The 20,693-nt window shown below is 46.9% G+C and overlaps 1 protein-coding gene across 1 annotated transcript; it reads right to left on the bottom strand.

Annotated features, from left to right (window-relative positions):
• Positions 1 to 6,564: 6,564 nt before the first annotated feature.
• C1H1orf115 (chromosome 1 C1orf115 homolog) lies at positions 6,565 to 15,392 on the bottom strand. Its single transcript, XM_001102476.5, has 2 exons — positions 14,979 to 15,392; positions 6,565 to 9,103 (listed from the first exon to the last, which is right to left on the bottom strand). The coding sequence occupies exons 1-2, from the start codon at positions 15,288 to 15,290 to the stop codon at positions 8,984 to 8,986; spliced, it is 432 nt and encodes a 143-aa protein (XP_001102476.2). The 5' UTR covers positions 15,291 to 15,392; the 3' UTR covers positions 6,565 to 8,983.
• Between the last annotated feature and the right edge of the window lie 5,301 nt (positions 15,393 to 20,693).

Below are 20,693 nucleotides of genomic sequence, written 5' to 3'. Positions count from 1 at the left end.
TGTGCCACCCACATCCTCCTTCGAGCGAGGACTCTGCGCCGCTTGCTGGGAGCGTTGTCAGCAGACAACTTTGCAGCGCAGAGCCCCTTCAAGGATTGCCGCAGCAACCCAGAGCTGCCTGGCCTGAAGGTATCTCTGTCCTAGGGCAGCTCATCCATCAGCTGATCAGCGTCGGGTATAATTGTTACTGGCAAAAGGGGTCTTGGATTTTGTACAGGAAGGAATTCAAGGCAAGTTGTGGGGTGGAGTGAAAGAAGCGAGTTTATTGAAATGACTCCATTACAGGGTAGGGTGTCCTCAGAAAGCACACAGAGGAATGTCTTTACGTTTTTCTTATGTGGGGCCTTCCCTATGTCAACACTAAGCTAAGCTGTGCCTACATTCAAGTGCGCTGACAGCCTGAGAAATTTTATTATTTTATTGATTTAAAGAAAACGATCTGTAACATTTTAGTGTATTAATACATTAAAGTATAACTATAGTTATCTTGAAAGCATATATTGTTATGGGTATTGGGACATCTGAACTTTCTGTTGTAGGAGTTTGTCCTCAAAGACATTATCAAACAGTTTTCTTAGCTGTAAACATCTTAGGATAGGTCATGACTGGCAAGGAAAGTGTCTTGCTAGTTTTAAGACAGATTTTCTTTCTTCTTTCTTTCTTTTTTTTTTTGAGATGGGGTTTCACTCTTGTTGCCCAGGCTGGAGTGCAATGGTGCCATCTTGGCTCACTGCAACCTCCACCTCCTGGGTTCAAGCGAGTCTCCTGCCTCAGTCTCCTGAGCAGCTGGGACTATAAGTGCCTGCTACCACCCCTGGCTAATTTTGTGTGTGTGTATTTTTAGTAGAGACGGGGATTCACCATGTTGGCCAGGCTGGTCTCGAACTCCTGACCTCAGGTAATCCACCTGCCTTAGCCACCCAAAGTGCTGGGATTATAGGCATGAGCCACCATGCCTGGCCGACAGAGTTGATTTTATTTATTTTATTTAATTAATTTATTTTTTTGAGACGGAGTCTTGCTCTGTCGCCAGGCTGGAGTGCAGTGGTGCAATCCTGGCTCACTGCAATCTCCACCTCCCGGGTTCAAGTGATTCCCCTGCCTCAGCCTCCTGAGTAGCCGGGACTACAGGCACACACCACCACGCGTGGCTAATTTTTTTGTATTTTAGTAGAGGGGGTTTCACCATGTTGGCCAGATGGTCTCTTGACCTTGTGATCCGCCCACCTCGGCCTCCCAAAGTGCTGGGATTACAGGCATGAGCCACAGTGCCCGGCTCCAGAGTTGATTTTAAAATGGTGTCACTCTCGCTCTCTGAGGCCCATGCTTCCCTAACATAATGGCCCGGCCATCCCAGTGCAAGTCGGGTCAACCCTGAAGGGCCATTCCGGTTTCAGAGCTCCTGGGGGGGTGGGCTGCGACCTTTGCTGGGTGTGCACTGCAGCTCAATTTCTCCCCCTGTCCAGTCCTGCTTCCTTCTCATGTGGGGTTGATCAAGGCACTCCCGCTAGTCATCACCCTGTACACTAAACTGCAGCCCTCAATAGTCTGACACTAGGACTCACAGCCGTAAGGGCTCCCTCCCTTCTAACACCTCCCAGTGGAGCAGGCCCAGCATCTAGCCTGAGACCAGCACACAGCAGGGGCTCAACTGTGTTTGTTGAATAAGTGAACAAATACACAAATGAAGAGACTTTCAGAGATTAAGGAAAGTGCATATTTGCCTTCCAGTTTGTCATAATAGCTATTAGTAAGTATGTTGCCATCATGTTTGCAATGAGCAGTGACAGTGACCCCTTTGCACCTCCTCAGGGCCCAGGAGTTTTCTCATTGATCCTCAAACTGCCTGTTTATCCTGTGCACCCTCGTGCCTTGGGGAGCTGACAGGACTTCTTCCATCCCCTGTTACAGATAAGGTGAGTTTGGGTGTCCAGAAACAAGGCCATAGGCCGACCAGAAGGGGAAGTGAGTTCAGGGCAAAAATTGAGTCCTTCCTTGTCAGGGGTGACTGGGAGAGACCAAAAGCTACACACAAACCCTTTCTTTCCCGCTGCCTTGAACCAGCCCAGGCTCTGTCTTCTCCAGCCCTCTCTCTCCTGCTATTCCTGAGCCACAGCCCCCAGCCCAGTTCCCCTGCAGCTCCTGCCGCCGGGTTTGCTTTCCAGCAAAGGGAAAGTTGGGTCTCCAATTTTTCTGGAAGGAGAGAAAAACACAAATGGATGGGGAGACAGGTTGTGTCTCTCCTCTCCTTTCCCTCTCACCTCCTTTCCCTCTCACCCTTTCCCTCTCACCCTCACTCCTTTCCTTCCCCTCTCACCTCTCACTCCTCTCCCTCTCACCTCCTCTCCCTCTCAGGGAGGGAACACCCTGGTTCCCTCCCTGTACTCTCCCCACCACCCTGCCCTACCCCTAGCTCTCAGACCTTTTTCCTGTCCTCCCACAGGTCAGAGGCAGCTGACTTTCAGCTAGGGGCAGTTGCAGAGGCAGAACACTTAATATCCTACGGGTTAGGCTCTTAATGCACTTCATCGTTAACCTTCCAAATAGGCCTCTGAAGTAGATGGCATCTACTTTGCAAATAAAATTCAAAGTTGAAGAGCTTGTCTGAGGTCACACAGATACAGGATTAGAAGCCAGCTGGTCCAATGCCAACACTGTTCCTATTAGGCAGGTGGCTTCCTGCTGCCCATGGACCCTCGAAAGGTGGCTTCTGCGCCCCTGGGGTGAACAACGGAGGTTTGCTTCATCAGAACAAAATTGCAGCCAGTGGGAATAGTTACTGCAGCTGCAGAAATCACGCCAAGGAAGTGTGGCAAAATTGCAAAGCAAATTCAACCCCATTGACTTGAGAGTCACACACCCCTTCACAGGCTTCCTTCTGTGTTTTGACCATGGCAAATCCACAGCTAAGCAATCTCATCAAAAATCCAGAGTATAATGTCAGCACCTCAAGTCTTTATTGGAGTCTTGCTAACTATTTTGCTTACATAAATGCAACGAGGAATGCATATTGGATATCATTACATCTAAAGCTTTCCCTTCCTTGTGGTCATTGGAGGTTAACAGGAGTGTGAGCCAAAGCAGCAAAGGTAAGAAATCATCTTCCCTTAACTCTGCCTGCCAGCAGAATTTCACGAAGCCCCTGACTCTGTGACAACATGGAACTCTCTGGAAAGATGCCCTGAAGACAAACTAGGATACAGCACAGGGCACCCCCATATCTCCTGCCTGAGTCACTACATTCCTTAAAAGATAAATCATCATAGTCCTTGCTGTTTCCTACACATAACGTCCCCCAAACAAGCAATAATAGAAGATTATGGTTTGTTCCACAGTCACTTCACATTGTGCTGTAGAAGACCTCAAATGATCTAGCCAACGTCCATCACCACATATCTGGGTGGTGGAATTACCAACGGTTAGTGGTTACACTTCTGTAATCTGGAGCTAGATGTGATCTTGAACCCAAACTTTGATGTGATTTTGCAGCTATTTAACCTCCACCACCTGCGTATAAGCAATGGGCTGAAACACGATGTTGGAGCAGCCTGACGGGACCTCTCTAAAGGGCTGCTCCTTGGCTTTAAGCCTCAGTCTAGAAGATTTCCATATAAAATTGACTTTAATGCTTTAAAAGCTTGATTTTTCTTCCTTCAGTTGACAGGAGCTTGAGAGGAAACGGAAGGAAGAGGCAGCTGAAACTGACAGAAAGCGCAGTCTTGGGTCCTGATTTCAGCACTTCCTGGCCAAAGCACCAGAGCCAAATTCCCTAAGTTTCCTCGACTGCAGTTTTATTATCTATAAAACAGAGATAATCATAATAGTATCTACCTCATTGACACTGTTATTGGGAATGAAATGGAGAATAAAATGCTGCTAAACCACCGAGCACAGTGCCTCGTGTACCTACTGAATGTTTATTTATTTCCATTTTTTTGAGACTGAGTTTCACTCTGTCGCCCAGGCTGGAGTGCAGTGGCACCATCTCGGCTCACTGGAACCTCTGCCTCCCGGGTTCAAGCGATTCTCATGCCTCAGTCTCCTGAGTACTTGGGATTACAGGTGCCTGCCCCCACGCCTGGCTGATTTTTATATTTTGAGTAGAGACAGGGTTTCACTATGTTGGCTAGGCTGGTCTTGAGCTCCTGACCTCAAGTGATCTGCCCACCTAAGCCTCCCAAAGTGCTGGGATTACAGGCATGAGCCATCGCACCTCGTCCCTACTGGATGTTTAATGCATGTTAGTTCGCAAGTGATCATGAACATGCCCCAGAACTGGGACCAGGGGAAGCAGATGGGGTTCTATTCAGGGGCTTGTGGGATTCTATGAATGGCTCATTGCTTTATCAAAATGAAAACACTGAAAGACAAATTCAAGTCTGATTTTGTATAGGAGAATGATAGCTGTGAAAATATTTTATAATTACATGCTTTTTTTCTTCTTGACTCTAAGAACTCAAAATGCAAAAATCATCATCCTTGCCAGAAAGCATCTTTGCTTCTAAGCTCTGTGACCATGGACACGATAATAATACCATGGAATTAAAGAGCAAGTGAAAGGAAGTGTGAACTCTTCAGCTCTATTTCTGTCTGGTCCTTTGGCTTGGATTTTTATGTCTGGTTTGAACTAGATGCATCTGTTTAGAGCCTTGTCAACAGGTTATGCAAGAGGAACTACCTGAGAAACACTTTTTTAAAAAGCAAAGCCCATCCTCAAGGTGCTTTATTCTAATCCTAGTTTGTGTCTCCAGATGAGGCTGAAGGGTAGAAAGCATGAAGCATTTCGAGGCGGAGATTTGGCCTGAGGCTTCCAGCAATAAAGCCTTTGTTCTGCCTTCCTCCGCGCGGGGTGGGTGGCTGGTGCACTCAGTAGGCTCAGGCACAGAGCCCCGTAGATCAGAAGTGATCCCCTTTTCCCTCGGCTATGATGTTCCTTGGAGTGGTTTGGCTCAAAACCAGCCTTGTCTCTAGAAAAAAAATAATAAACACACACCCTATGTATTTTTTATTTTCCCACATTTCCCCATGAATGGTCAATGCAGTAGAGATTTTTTTCACTCAAGAACCATCTGGGTTTTTGGCAAAACCATGGAACCTCTCAAATGTGTGTGTGTGTGTGTGTGTGTGTGTGTGTGTGTGTGTGTGTGTGTGTAATTACAGAATAAGCTTCTGGGATGATCTATCAAATGTTCAAAAACATTCTGGAGGTGATGGCATCATTGAGTTTACGGGGTTTCACCATGTTGGCTAGGCTGGTCTTGAACTCCTGACCTCAAGTGATCTGCCCATCTAAGCCTCCCAAAGTACTCAGTTCCTCTGTACTCCTGAAGTCAGGGGCTGGAAAGACATCATGGGTGCAAACCCCATAACCACAGCTGCCTACCTCTAACACTGCAATAACTGTTTCCTGAGGCCGCAACTGTTTTCTGCTAAGGAAGACTACCATTCCTTAGAAGACTACTGGAGGGTGGAGGAAGCGGTCCGAGTTCAAGTCCTGCCTCTGGCTGCTTCTTGGTCACAGATGCTGTCGGGACTTCTCTGACAAGACACAGGTGCTGGGCAGAGGGGCAGCAGAGATGACTCCAAGGTGGCTGAAGACACAGTGGTCCCTCTCTTCTGCTTTGCTGTAAGCCTAACAGCAGGTTGAGACCAGTGGGCCCTGATGGCTACCAGGACCACTCTTCTCCTCTCCACCTTCCCCACCTCCAAGACCTACTCTGTCACTTCCGTGAGGACTCGGTGAGCAGGCATACCACATGTACGCAGTGCAGGGTTGGAACCTGGCAGGGTCCCTCGCTGGCCCAGCCTCCCACTTGGGAGTCCCACTGGCAGATGCACTGTGCAGCAGGCCCCCAGTGGCCAGCATTTCCCAGCTGAGGCAGAGGAACAGGTGCACTGGAGTTTTCCCAGCAGCCTGTGGGCAATGCAGCTCCTGTCCCCAGGCTAGGCTCTCTAAATCTGAGCTGGAGGTTCTGGAATTTTTTTTTTTTTTTTTTTTTTGAGACACAGTCTCACTCTGTTGCCCAGGCTGGAGTGCTGTGGTGTGACCTTGGCTCACTGTAACCTCTGCCTCCTGGGTTCAAGCAATTCTCCTGCCTCAGCCTCCCAAGTAGCTGAGATTACAGGAGTGTGTCACCACACCCAGCTAATTTTTTATATTTTAGTAGAGATGGAGTTTTGTCATGTTGCCCTGGCTGGTCTTGAACTCCTGAACTCAGGCAATCTGCCCGCCTTGGTGCTAGGATCATAGGCATGAGCCACTGTGCCCAGTCCATTTTTTAACAAACTCATGAGCTAAGTGAGGCTCCTATAAGTCAAAGCCTGTTCTGCTGGCTTAGAGAGAACTGTCCCCTTTAACATATATGCAGAGTTCCCAGGTGAACGGGGGTCTCTCTCTCCACTGGGTCCTTGGGGAGCACCTGTGGGCTCCTACTGGTTCCCAGGGAGGTCTCTCCCGACAGGTCATCACCTGCTGTGCCAAACTCTCAGTGTGACTGGACTCCAGGAATCTCCCTCAGGCAAGGCTAGGAAGTGAGGAGCTGGGAACCCTTCACGCCAGAAACATTACATAAATTGAGGCTTTTATTTACATCATAGGACAAGAAAAGGATACAAAAGAAGTCTCTTGGTCAAGCACATCAAGCGAAAGCTCTAAAACTCAATACTCAGTAAGGTGTGGGCACTGATACTTAAAAAAAAAAAGAGAGACAGAAAAGGTAAAAAGGTAATCTGTGACATGATCCAAATGCTTACACTCCAGGAACTGAGTACGAGAAACCCAGGGCAGTGCTGTCACAGAGAATGACAGCTCAGGCTGAGCGATGTCTGAGATTCATCTTCTGTACCCATGAACCTGACTCCCAGGACAACCCCTAGGAGGTTTTGACTTTTGACATTACTGAGTTAATTCTTAACCAGATTCTTAAGAATTTCAGGGCCAAACAGGCTTGACGATACAATTTTTCCAATTTGGGGGATGGGAGTGGGGAAGCTCTTCCTGGGACAGACTCCCAGGCAAGGAAAGGCCCCAGCAGCTGTCCCCTGCCCTGGGCTCTGCCTCCATCTCCCCACGAGGAACTTGTGGGCTGCCTGGGGCTCGTCAGCAGCCCTCACAGGCTCTCACTCTTTTTCCCACTCACTATGCTTGGCTTTTTCTTCCACTTATGTCTCTCTCTCCCTTTCTCCGACACCCGGTGTTGTGGGGCAAGCTATAATGATCTCACGTGTGTGAAAATGTGCCGTATCCACTTTCATCATCTGGGCTAAAACCAGATCACTTGTTTCGCTTTTCCTCACAAATATTAACAAGGCAGGAATTGGCTCCCAGTGAATCTTCAACATGAAGTTGAAGCTTCAGGAAGTGAAGTGCAGTCTAGCTTCACAGCTTCAACCTTCTCCTCTATCCCTTCCTTTTTTCTGTCTGTCTTTCTGTCTGGGCTTGGCTGTGCTTGATCAGAGAAGCATCAGTGTTGAGGCCTCCCTTTTATGCCTTGGGACAACACGTAGGTGCTGTCACTGATCCTGCAGACTGTTCAGCAACAGCCCCTTTGGATTTCTGGATATTCTGGAAACAAAGTCAGAACAGTGGCCTATGGGGGGTTGGCAGAGGGGTATGGTAAGAGGACCTCCTTTCTTTCATCTCCCTGTTCAGCGTCCCATGGCAGTCCACAGGTCATCCTTGGTGGGTGTCAGGCCCAAGACCCATGCCCACCCTACCCTTTGAATCCAGGTGAGATGAGGTCAAACTGGGCAGCACAGAAGAAGAAAAGATGCTATAAAGGCAGCTAATGAGTTCATGGCCTCAGGGCTTTTAAGCACCAGCCCTGGCCACCCAGCCTCCCTTGTCCCTACCTAGAGGCACAGGCCCAGCCTATCTGAACTCCCTGACACTGATGCTCCAGAACTAGTTCCTGGATGGCCAACTTCTCTCTTACAACATCCTCTTGCCTCGTTTCCATTTCCTTCACGTCTGTCTCCTACTTACTGGTTTCTTCTCTAAATCTGTATTTTCATTCCTGGGTGTTATGTCTCCCCCCATCTCTCTCAGCCCCTATGTCCCACCCAGGACAAAGCACTCTTAGTTGGACTGGCGGAGAGGAGCTGAGCCAATGGCGAGAGTGCGTTGATGGTGCTAGTAGGCCCTGACCACAGCCAGCCACACCTTTGCAGGGACTCTAGTCGCTGCAAACATGTGGCTGGGCTGAAGTGGGCAATGCCAGGCACAAGAGCCCTTCAGAGTGGTCCTTCAGCCAACCTGTCCCAGCCACCCAGCCTGCGTCCAATCTTGCCCTTTTTCCTCCTTCTTCGCCAGCTTCACAGTCATGCAGGGATGGGGTAAAATGACAAGCTTTTATCTACTTTAAACAGTCATGCCACACTGCCAACACAGTTTTCAAAGCATCAAGAGATCTTTTCTTTCTTCCTTCTTCTCAAGCCTGTAATTAAACTGGTGACAGAGTGGTAGAGGAAGGAGATTGGGGAGCACGACTTGAGGAATAAACAGCTCCTTAGCTGCCTCAGTTCTGAGGGCAACTAAAGAATGTGAGCGCCTGTCAGCCTATGACCTTTCAGGAGAATACAGCAAATCATCTGACTCCAGTAACATCCTCTTCCTCCCCTCAAGATCACTGTTCTGCTGCACACCCACACTGCTTGGATCTGTTGCGTGTCGGCTTCCGCCCCAGTGCCTGCCACCTTCACGTGAAGGCTCTGGCTTTAGCACACTAGCTCCACTCCCAAACCTAACCTCGGACGAATTCGATGCAGGATTGACCATTGGATCCACGTGTGACCGAGAGATGTGAGAAGCTCAGCAGATGGGCAGGGATGACTCATTCATCATACTAATGTGATTCAACAAAGAAAGGCATGTTTTCTCTTCCAAGTATGCTGTATGTTCAAGTCTGAGATGCTCCAGGATTCACAAAGTTCCCACAGCAGGGGCTCCCATTCACTCTGGTGGCACCTGCCGCAGCAGCTCCCATTAGCGCACAAAGGATACCACGCTGGTGGCTACCGCAAACGGGGCGGAGTAGGCTGCAGCGAAGCCTTGCAGGCCGATGACCACGTAGCGGCATCCTTTGATGATGACCTTCCCAACATTCTAGTTTTAGGAATAAAAGAGAAAAGCAAAGGATTAGGGTAGGCAATTTTTAATTCTGCCATCTTTCATGAAAAAAAAAAATGAGTCACGGTAACATACATAAAGATCATTTTTCCTGATTCTCCCGTGACAAATCAGCAAGTTACCACATTCCCACATCTCTGGTGGAAGGTGCCCACCCCCAGCCTAAGAATATGTGGGGGCTCACAGTAGACATCATCCCCTTGGAACGTGCTTTCAAGCACAGCTTATTTCCAGATAATTCAAAGACCTTATTGGAAACAGCAGTAAGGCTGCTAATTCTAAAATTAAGCAGTTTTGTTTTGTTTTTTTAAACCAAAGATCATTCCTTTTCTCTGTTCCAGCTAAAAATTACTGGGCCGTGAAGGCTGGGTTAAATTTTCCTTCCTTCACCTTATCTGAAAGCCCATCTTCTCCTCCCTCTACCTCAATGGCATGTTTCTGTCTGACCCACACATCTGTCCCTTTGTAGTCTTCTGCCATTTTCTAACTGCTATATCCATATAAGTCCAGCATTTCCAATACCATTATAAGCTCCTTGACGGTCAGGCTTGGGCGATGCTTTCTTGGTAACCACTCCTCCTATTCCTTTTCTATAAGGCTGAATAGGGGACATTCAGAGAATGTCAGGTGCTAGACAGGGGACATCTAAAGGGCTCAAATGGGATTGCAACAGAAAAATTAACACCACCACCACCATTTATTGCATGGCTGCCCACAGTCTTCCCCTCCCTACCTCAACTTCTGTCATCACTCTTGGTGACATCAATGTCCATGCAGACAACCTGTGCCTTAGGCCACATACCTTGTCTCTCAGTCCTTTGACTGTTCCATATTACCATAACCACTCAGACTGGTTTAACTTAAAATTCCTGATCACAATCACAAATCTCACCTTGACTTCCAACACCACCTGAAAAACCTCCGTATCTGTCCAGTAGGATGAATTTCTCTCTCCCCCGGGTACTGCCTCATACTTTTCCCTTCTTAAGCCTCCCCACTTGCAACACACACGAACACACCCAAGTCTCCATACCTTCATGACATGATCCCACTTCATCTTTCACAGAAAAACAAAACCAAACCCAGACATCATCAGGGAACGTGCTCACCTTCCACCACTCTCTATAGCCCTGCTTGTGTCTGCTCCTGGCTTCTCCCACGTTGCCTGTGTTACAGTGGAGAAAGTGGTCTTCTTCCCCCAGGCCATTCCCTTGATACTTGCTGTTGGTGCCTTCTCCCACCTTGACCTTGGCTTTCCCTTCTCCAGCTCCATCATTCGCTTCCTCTCCATTGGATCCCATTAGCTTACACACATGCTCGGGTATCACCTTGACTCCATATTCCTGCCCCAGTCTCTGGCCTCCATCACGCCAAGCCAGCCAAAAGAGCCAACCACATATACTGCCTCCATGTCTGTACTTTTTATTCCCTCTGACTCCTACCCCAACCCATGCAGGGACTGTCTGGTCATGGCCATCTACAACCCCCATGCTGCCTGACCCAGTGGACACTTTTCTGTCTTCCTGACCTCTCAGCAGCTTTTGATGTACTTTATGAAATAATCATCTGGCCTCTTTGACTCCATATTCTTAGTTCTCCTCTACCTAAATTGGGAGCTCCTCCTCAGCTTTCTTTGCTAAATTATCCCTTCTAATGGACTTTAAAATGTTGGTGTTCTTCAGTACTCAGTCCTGGGTCTCTCCTCTCTCTCTTTCCCTACAATCTCTCCTTAGATGGTCTCATCCATTTCTAATGACTACAAGTATCTCCTAGATTTAAAGAACTCTTCAGTTCAGACTCAAACATTCAATTCATTACTTGAGATCTCCACTTTTTGAAGACCCCACAATTCCTCTGGCATGCACTCTCCCTTGTAGCCCTAAGTACATAAACTTAACATGGATTGGCTACTGGTATGTCCCTGGTGGCCTTTGTCTATCAGATGTCAATCATTCAAAGCACAGAGAGATTACATCTGTCCACATTTATATATCTGGCTAGAGGCAGAGCTGAAGTTCAATCCCAAAGAAATCTCACTTCAGGGCCTATGACCTTAACCCCCATACTCTATTTTCCTTTTTAAATAAAGGCAATATGTAAGCTTCTAGTTAACTACTCATGGCCTGGGCTTGAATTCCAACTCTATCACTTACTTAATTCCCATGGCCTCAGTTTCCTCACCTATACAATGGGAATATTTAGTAACTACCTCATCGGGTTGTTAAGAGGAGTAAATCAGATCACGCAAGGAAAGCACTGAGAACAGGGCCCGGCACAAACTGCAGGCCATGTAAGTGCTCCCCAATGTCAGCTATTATTACTGCTAAATAACATCTGCTTCTTTTTATTACATAGCAATTTAGGTTTGTGGTGGTAATACATAAACCAGATTTTTGTTGTCTGTTTGGGAAAGTTTGTTAAGACTATAATTTCCTATGACTTCTGGTTTACTTGATTTTTTTTTTTTTTTTTTTTTTTGAGACCGAATTTTACTCTTGTTGTCCAGGCTGCAATGCAATGGCGCAATCTCAACTCACTGCAACCTCTGCCTCCTGGGTTCAAGCGATTCTCCTGCTGCAGCTTCCCAAGTAGCTGGGATTAGAGGCATGCACCACCGCACCTGGCTAATGTTTTGTATTTTTAGTAGAGATGGGGTTTCACCATGATAGTCTGGTTTCCAACTCCTGACCTCAGGTGATCCACCTGCCTCGGCCTCCCCAAGTGCTGGGATTATAGGCAGGAGCCACAGCGCCTGGCCAAGCTTTCAATAGTTTACATTACAGGGTCCCTCACAGTAACAGAAGGAGGGCAGGGACTCTGTTGTGCTCATTACTGTATCCTGAGCATGTAGGAAGAGGCTGGGTGTTTCCTTCGGTACCTCTCCCGCTAAATGAGGAGCTTTGTGAGAACCAAGTAATGTCTGTGTCTTCTCCAGACACTGCTTTCCTGGACATTACTCTGTTGATGTGTCAAAGAGACACTGGGTTGGGGCATGCGCATGTGTGGGTATGTGATGTTGCTAAGAGATACACTTCTCTAAATGTGTGGTAAGAATCATTGGGGGAATTCTACTTACATGTTTGAAATAACAAAAGAAAAACATATTTTCTGGGAACAAGCTTAACAATCAAGAGTGACCCATTATAAACAAGATCAGAACCACAATTGCCTACATTAAACGTGACATTTTTGGTATTTGTACATCCATTTTGCTCAGCCGGTTACACTTTAAAAGCTGCTTGTCACTTTGTCTTTGTAATTTAGGAAAAAGAAATCTACTAAAATAGTTAATTAAATGGAACATTGTCAAAAACACAGATTTGAGAAATGAAATGCAAAGAAACATAAAATATCTCTCAACCACTATTTCAGGGTCATTTGAGTGTGCATTTGGAATTCTTTGATCTGAGTAGAGCTTTCTACCCAACTACTCTCTCAGAGGGGAGCAGGGGTCTAGGGGAACAAAGAGGGGTTGCCTGCTTTATTTCTTCATGTTTGAGCCTGGTGACCCTCTCAGTTGGCTCCAAGAAAGTAGAAGCTGAAGTCACTCTTTTGAAGGGCAGAAAGGAGAGATCCAACCCTAACCTGACGATGTCCTCTCACCTGGCCTCCTGGGTCCACTGAACTAGTGTGCAACACTCTAGAGCTTTCATGCCCACAGCTGGGCTTGTGATGGCCCCTCTACCTCAGATGACACCACTTCTCTAGCCACTGAAATCTTGGTTTTTTCATTTGTTTTAGTTAAGGCAAATTCGCATAACACAAAATTCACCATTTTAAAGTGCGTACAGCCCAGTGGCATTTAGTACATTTACAATGTTGTGCAACCACCACTTCTATCTAGTTCCAAACATTTTCATCATCCTCAGGAAAAAAAACATGCTCCATTAAGCAGATGTGCTCCATTCCTCTTTCCCCCATTCCCTGGCAACCACCAATCTGTGTTCCATCTCCATGTGTTGACCTATCCTGGGCACTCCATACAAATGGAATCATATGCACTATCCGTGATCTTGTGGGTCTTGCTTACTTCACTTCGCATAATATTTTTAGAGGTTCATCATGTTGTAGCATGGATTACTACATTTCCTTCCTTTTATGGCTGAATAGTATTCCATTGTATGTATATAACACCCTTGTTTATGCATGCATCCATTTAGGGACATTTGGGTTGTTTCTACCTTTCAACTATTGTAAATAATGCTTCTATTAAAATGTGTACATAAACATTGATTTGAGTACCTGTTTTCAATTATTTTGGTTACATCCCTAAGAGTGGAACTGCTAGATCACAGAATAAGTCTACACTGAACTTTTTAAGGAACTCCCAAATTGTTTTCCATAGCGGTTGTCCGATTTTACATTCCCACCAGCAATGTACAATGGTTCCGATTTCTCTACATTCTCACCAACATTTGTTATTTGGTTTGTCTGGACATTTTTTGGAGTAGCTGTTCTAGTGGGGATGAAGTGTACCTACCTCATACCACTTCGCTGTTATCTGGTGAAATCTTAACTCATCCTTCTGTGCCCAGTTTTCATGTCACCACGATTTCAAAACTTCCCTGCCTTTACAAGCTCACCGCTGAGGAGCGAACTGCCTGAGCTCTGTGCCCTGAAGCCCCCAGCGGTGGTGCCCAGCTATGTCAGTGTCTTCCTGGGAGGCTGTGCCCTTCTCTAGGGCAGGGCTGCCCTGTATTCATTTTCGCAGCGCTACTGCTCAGCACAATGCCTGACGCATAATGAGTGCCCCCAAAATATCTTCAAGTCCTAGTCCTTGAGCTGAGGTTTCTGCAGTATCAGTTCACCAGTGGAGAGGGACACGATGGCTTCTTTGTGCTCAACTGGGACCCAAAGCACAGATGATTCGTCCTAGCAGGGCTCTAAGCCAGAAAGACCCAACTTTATAGTTTCACCCCTGCCTGTGTTCTGCTCCAGAAGCTGCTGACATAACTTTAAAGAGGATAAACCTAAGCTCCCAGGTATGGAGACTGAATGGCTTCAGGTATAAGAGGGCACTGGGTGACACAGATAACTGGACAATAAATCAGATGAGGCCCATGGCCTTTGGCCAGGACACAGTAACTTCTGTGACTTTATTCTGGGTGGCCTTGTCCCGGCCAGGAGAGCTTCCGGCAGCAGCTTCGAGTGCTTCCAGGCAGAGACACCTAGGAACTGCATCTGGGCTTTGATTTCTGAGAAGGAAACTGTCCTTTTCTCCCACATTCACCCTTCCTAACCCCATTTCCCCGAGACAAATGGCAGAATGTTTTGAAGGCCCCAGAGTAGTACACTGATGGTTGGCTAGACGAGAAAAACAAATTCAACAAGCGCTTATTTATGTATTTGTTGCGCTCTCAGGCCCTGGAAATAACCTTGGGAATATCTGGGAGAATAACCCAAACATTTCTCGACTAATGGGATATCCTGGAGAGGATGTTACTGGAAAACACATACACTGGGTTGCAATTTCTTTCTTTCCACCTGGGCCAACCTTCTCCAAGTCACCTGCCGCGCTCACGCTTCAGTATTCCCATCTGTAATCAGGGACACTGATTCCTGATCTTACATAAGAACCACCTTGGTGGGAGCCCCTTGAGAAAGGTTCTTAAGCAGCCAGGGGCGCAATAGCAGGCACAGAGGGGACCACCCAGCCCAACCTCCGATTTAAGTTTCTATCACGACTCGCAACTCGCGGCTCGCCTCCCGCGAGGGAATGGGAGCGGGGGCGGAAGGGGTCGCAGGTGTAGCCCGGAGAAACTGGGTGAGTCGACGGTGAGGACCCGGCTCCCGCTCCCCCGCGAGGCACCACACCCGCGCCCTCCGGGCAGTGGCGGTGCAGGGCCCCTACCTTGCCGTACTTCTTCAGCTTCCGCCGGTACCGCTTCTTGGGCTGCTCGCTCGGCGCCGGCTCCTCCAGGGGCTCGTAGCGCTCGGGCAGGTGTGCGAAGTGCACCCTCCGCGCGCCCCGGGCCCCGGGGCCCCGTTCGACAGCCGCGCTCGCCCCGCTCTCGGCCGCCGCCTCCGCCTCGTCGGCGTACTCCAGGTGCTCCAGGATGGCGGCCGCCTCCTCGTCCCCCTCGGTCCTCCCTCGCCCTCGGGGCCCGCGGCGCAGGAGGCTGCTCTCCGCCTTGCTTCGGAGCCTAGCTCCCACCGTCATCATGCCGCGGCCCCTCTGGCGAAGGTCCGAGCGCTGAGACACCAACCTTTGCTCCCCGCCCGCTCCTCCGCCCCAGCCCGGACGGGGCGGGGGATTGGGGGCCGCAGCGCCCCCTGGCCGTGGGGCCCGGGATGGCGGCGACTCCGCTCCGAACTGGCCTGCCAGGCGGCGGGTGCGCTCCGCCAGCCCCGCCCTGCATCCCACCTGCCGGCCAAAGGGTGCAGACTACAGCGTGCACTGCACAATGAACATGCAAAACACCTTCAACTGCACTTGCTGCGAAATTAATGACCGCAAATAATAGGACTCCATCTGCTCATGTTCAAATTAGCAACGATGGTAAATGATACTAGAGATCACGTTAAGTGCTAGGGAGGGTATGGCGAGATAGTCACGGTAACGGGATTCGTGGGAGTGCAAACTGGTGGCAAGGTTTTGGAAAGACGATCAGAAAATGTTTATCGTGAGTCAGGAAACGTCCGTATCCTTCTAGGAAATATTCGGAAACGCAAGACAGTATGTCCACGGTGTTCAACGGTCTGACTCAGTGAAAAAGTGGAGCAAACCAACAGGGAGAGGCAAAGGAAATTCTGGTGCAGACATGCCAGCATATGGCGCAGTCATTAAAATCGTGATTTTTCAGGAATATCTCTCTGTGAGATAAGCATTCTCAGTGTACTGTGAATCTCAACAAGCTGAGAGTGCCCTATTTTCTTAAGTGGGTAAATGCCTTTGAATTCTGGCTAATGTAGAATTAAGGGCCGGAAGCAGGGGCTTACGCCTGTAATCCCTGCACTTTGAGAGGCCAGGGGGATAGCTTCAGCCCAGGAGTTCGGGAACAGCCTGGGCAACATAGTGAGACCTCCGTCTCCACAAAAAAACAAAAAGAAACAAACAAACAAAAGACATACAAAAAATTAGCCAGGAGTGGTGGCGCGCACCTGTGATCCCAGCTATTCAGGAGGATCACTTGAGCTTGGGAGTTTGAGACTAGCCTGGGCAACACAGGGAGACCTCGTCTCTATAAATAGAAAAACAAATACAAAAATTTACCTGTAGTCCCAGTGAGGTAGGAGGATCACTTGATCCTGGAAAGTGGAGGTTGCAGTGAACTATGATTGTGCCACTGCGCTCCAAAGGGGGTTGACAGAGTGAGATCCCATCTCAAAAAAATATTTAAGTATAAAATAACAGATTGTTAGTTATGCTAATGTTGTAACATTCAAGTTTGTGATTAAATTTAAGAATAATGTGGATATGTTGGTATAAGCACATACAATGTTTATGACAATTTAGTTCACTAGGATGCAAAAGAAATTAGTTTTGTGATTCCAACTTACAATGTGAGCCAGCATGGTGACTTTCACCTGTAATCCCAGCAACTCCAGAGGCTGTGGTGGGAGGATCCCTTGAGGCTAGGAGTTCTGAGCATTACCATATTTCTAAAAAAGTAAAAATGTGTGGCTGGGTGTGGTGGCTCACACTTGTAATCCCAGCACTTTGGGAGACCAAGGCGGGTGGATCACCCGAGGTCAGGAGTTCGAGACCAGCCTGGCTAACATAGTGAAACCCTGTCTCTACTAAAAATACAAAAATTAGCCAGGCATGGTGGCATGTGCCTGTAGTCTCAACTACTCAGAAGGCTGAGGAGGAGAATCGCTTAAACCCAGGAGGCAAGAGGTTGCAGTGAGCTGAGATCGTGCCACGGCACTTCAGCCTGGGCAACAGAGTGAGACTCTGTCTCAGAAAAAAAAAAAAAAAAAAAATGTAATCAAGTAATTGATTTACACTTTAACTGTTACGTAATAAATAATGACATATTTAATCTTATAAACATATAGTCTTTATATGTAAAATAGTATATACAATTTATATCCAATTCAATTTCAGGTGAAATGCATATGAAAATAAATTTAACTTACCTTATTTATAACAATTACTTAGAGTTTTGTTATAGAATTGAAGTACTTGAAAAGAAAGTCAAATATTAAATTTGTAAAAGTTGCTTGAAATGTTTAGGAGAATTAAGTAAACAGTAAAAGTGCCTCCTTACAGTAATTGTGAAATTTTATAGAGTTTGTAAACAGTTTAAAACAGTATGCAATTTGAATTTAAAAGGTTAAGAGAAAGTATATTTGTTGATTTGTAACTTTGGTAAAGCAACTATTACTTTATAAACAAACAGAGACCCTTATAGTCCCTTATCTGTGCACAAAACCAACCTCAAAGACCCCTAGGCTGCTTATCAAATGGTGATATGGTTTGGGTTCTATGTCCCCACCAAATTTCATGTTGAATTGTAATCCCCAATGTTGGAGGTGGGGCCTGGTGGGAGGTGATTGGATCATGAGGGTGGCCCTTCATGAGTGGCTTAGCACCATCCCTTTGTTGCTGTTTTCGTGATAGTGAGTGAGTGAGTGAGTGATCGTGAGATCTGGTTGTTTAAAAGTGTGTGGTGCGCACCTCCCCCTTCTCTCTCGTCTTCTGCTTTGGCCATGTTTGCCTGTTTCCCCTTCACTTTCTGCCATGATTGTAAGTTTCCTGAGGCCTCCCCAGAAGCAGAAGCCATCATACTTCCTGTATAGCCATCAGAACTGTGAGCCATTTAACCCTCTTTTCTTTATAAATTTCTCAGTCTCAGGTATTTCTTTGTAGCAGTGCTAGAACGGACTAATACAAATAGAGATGAAGGTAGAACATCCATGGCCCTAAAATGCGCTTTTGTCGGTACAAAATACTGTTCAAACATCACAACAACATTTAGTTTGCCTTTAAAGGCAAAACACTAGAACAATTAAAAATTGATCTCCAGATTAAGTCTCTATAACGAGTGAACAAGCAGAATTTAAGGAGATGTAATCAGAAACTGTCTTTGTGTTGCATTTCTTTGTCTCTCTACAAGTTATTCTGTGCAGAGAATGAATCTCTTGCTCTTTGGCAAAAACTTAGGCAGTCCTGTACTTTTTCTGTTCACACAGAGGTAATAAGTCCCAAAGTTGTAAATACAGTCTTAATTTACATAATCCTAAATCATATAATGTTCAATTCCATGTAATACTCAGAACCTTGAACTTGATTTACTCTCTCCTCACTCAGGCAGCACCTGATGTGGGTGTGTACCTGTGTGCGGTGGTGGTGAGGGAATGAGGACTGGGGAGAAACAACAATTTATCTTCTGTTTCCCCTACCTAGGGTTTCTCAGTCTCCCAAGCTTGTAAACTGGTTTCTGACTCTTCCAGGGCCAAAACAGAGAAGAGTGCAGAAAGCATCTTCCATCACTAGTATTGCCCGAGGTGTTGTCTCACCCACAAGGCCTACCAGGTGTTTGAAGCTGGTTTTCCATAGTTCTTTACAGGCCCTCACTGGAAACATTCTACTCTACTGGTTATGACTCAGCAAATACCCTTGAATCCTTGATCACCTATGCCCTTCTCAATCTCCAGGGGTCCTGTGGTTCCATGCCAATGCTATGGTCTGAATGTCTGTGTCATCCCCCACTCCCCAAATTCATGTGTTAAATTTCTAACCCCAAGGTGATGGTATCAGGGGTGGGAGGCCTCTGGGAGGTGATTAGGTCATGAAATGGAGCCCTCATGGGACTAATGCCCCTATAAAAAGAGGCCCGAGAGAGAAACCCCTCACCCCTTCTGCCATATGAGGATGCAGCAAGAGATGGAATCTGCTGGCACCTTGATCTTGGACTTCCCAACCTCCAGAACTCTGAGAAGTAAGTTTCTGTTGTTTACAAGTTATCCAGTTTATGATGCTTTTTAATAGTGGCCTGAATGGACTAAAACAACTCGTTTTCCTCTCCTGAGCCTTTAAGATGGCTATGTGGATATAGGGTTTGATATGCGGACTTCAGTGCTTCCACATTTCACAAAGAGCTAGAATAGCAAACTCTGGGCTGGGCCATCTCCAGTGTAACTCCTAGAATGACCACTGAGCTGTTACTTGTGCTGTAGTGAGGAAGCTGGGCACCAGGAGGCTGCCACTGGACCTGGTAGCTATAAGGACATTACCACTTCAGTTGCCACCTAGGAAGCTCTGAAATCCCAACAGTTAGCTACAGTCCCAGCCTTGCCTGTGTGTTAGTCGGCTAGAGCTGCCATAACAAAATACTGCAGTCTGGTGGCTTAAACAACAGAAATTTATTTTTCGCAGTTCTGGAGGCTGGAAGTCTGAGTTCAAGGTGTCCACTGGTTTGGTTTCTCCTCAGGCCTCTCTCTCTGGCTTGCAGATGGCCGCTTTCTTTCTGTCCTAACATCACCTATGTTCTGCGCATGCACATACTTTTTTTTTGAGACAGGGTGTGGAGTTTAGTGGTGTGATCTCAGCTCATTGCAGCCTCAGTCTCCTGGGCTTAAGCCATCCTCCCACCTCAGCCTCCCAAGCAGCTGGGACTACAGGCCTGAGCCACCATGCCCAGCTAATTTTTTGTAGTTTTTGTAGATACTGGGTTTCACTATGTTGCCCAAGCTTGTCTTGGACTGAGCTCAAGCAGTCCACTGCCTTGGCCTCCCAAAGTGCTGGGATTAGAAGTGTGAACCACCTCACCCAGCCTCATTCAACCTTCATGACCTCTTTCAAGGTCCTATCTTCAAACACAATCACATCTAAGGTACTGGAGGTTAGAGTTTCAACCTATGAGTTGGGAGGTTTGGGGCACAATTCAATCCATAACAGACTGCTGGTCTGCACTGGCAACACACAGGCACCCCCTCCTCTTTCTCTCAATACCCGTGAGACTGAGGACCAGACACTGGCATTCTGGCACAAAAAATCCCAACACCTGCAGGACTGCCCTTGTCAGCAGAAGTAGCATAAACAGCTGAAGCATGGCTTCCACCCCCTCTGCCTTCCAAAGCTCTTGGGAGTGCACCTGATTAGCCTAAGCTAACTTGCTCAATTTCCTCCAGTACCCGAGGGACTCTGGATCATGATTTCAGTTCCTAGACTCTGCACACTGGAAGGAGGGTGAGAAGAATGCTGAGTGACAACCCACAACATTCACCTCTTGGAGGAATCTTTCTTTATTGATAAGAATTTGAAACTTGTTTTCCAAAGGAGCAAGGACATTGGAGAGATAAGATTCATGAAAACACATCATCAGTTATTGAGTTCAAAAATGTGTAGAGACCTCAGAAGCTTAAAAAGAATTGCTTATTTGGAATGACTTGCATAGAAACAGCTATACATATTTAATTGAAAACCAAGTTTCCATTTGTAGACATAAGGACCTCATGTTTTACTCTTTACTCTTTTGTTTTGTAACAAATGTGTGAATTTAGAGTGAGAGAACATGGATAGACCTGAGACTGTATGAATCAAAGTTGTTTATTTTTTTATTTTTTATTTTTTTTTTTGAGACGGAGTCTCGCTCTGTCACCCAGGCTGGAGTGCAGT

This window comes from Macaca mulatta, chromosome 1 (assembly GCF_049350105.2).
Source record: "Macaca mulatta isolate MMU2019108-1 chromosome 1, T2T-MMU8v2.0, whole genome shotgun sequence".
Taxonomy (NCBI): domain Eukaryota; kingdom Metazoa; phylum Chordata; class Mammalia; order Primates; family Cercopithecidae; genus Macaca; species Macaca mulatta.
The sequence above is the reverse complement of the archived record's forward strand: the minus strand, read 5'-3'. Positions and strand labels throughout refer to the sequence as shown.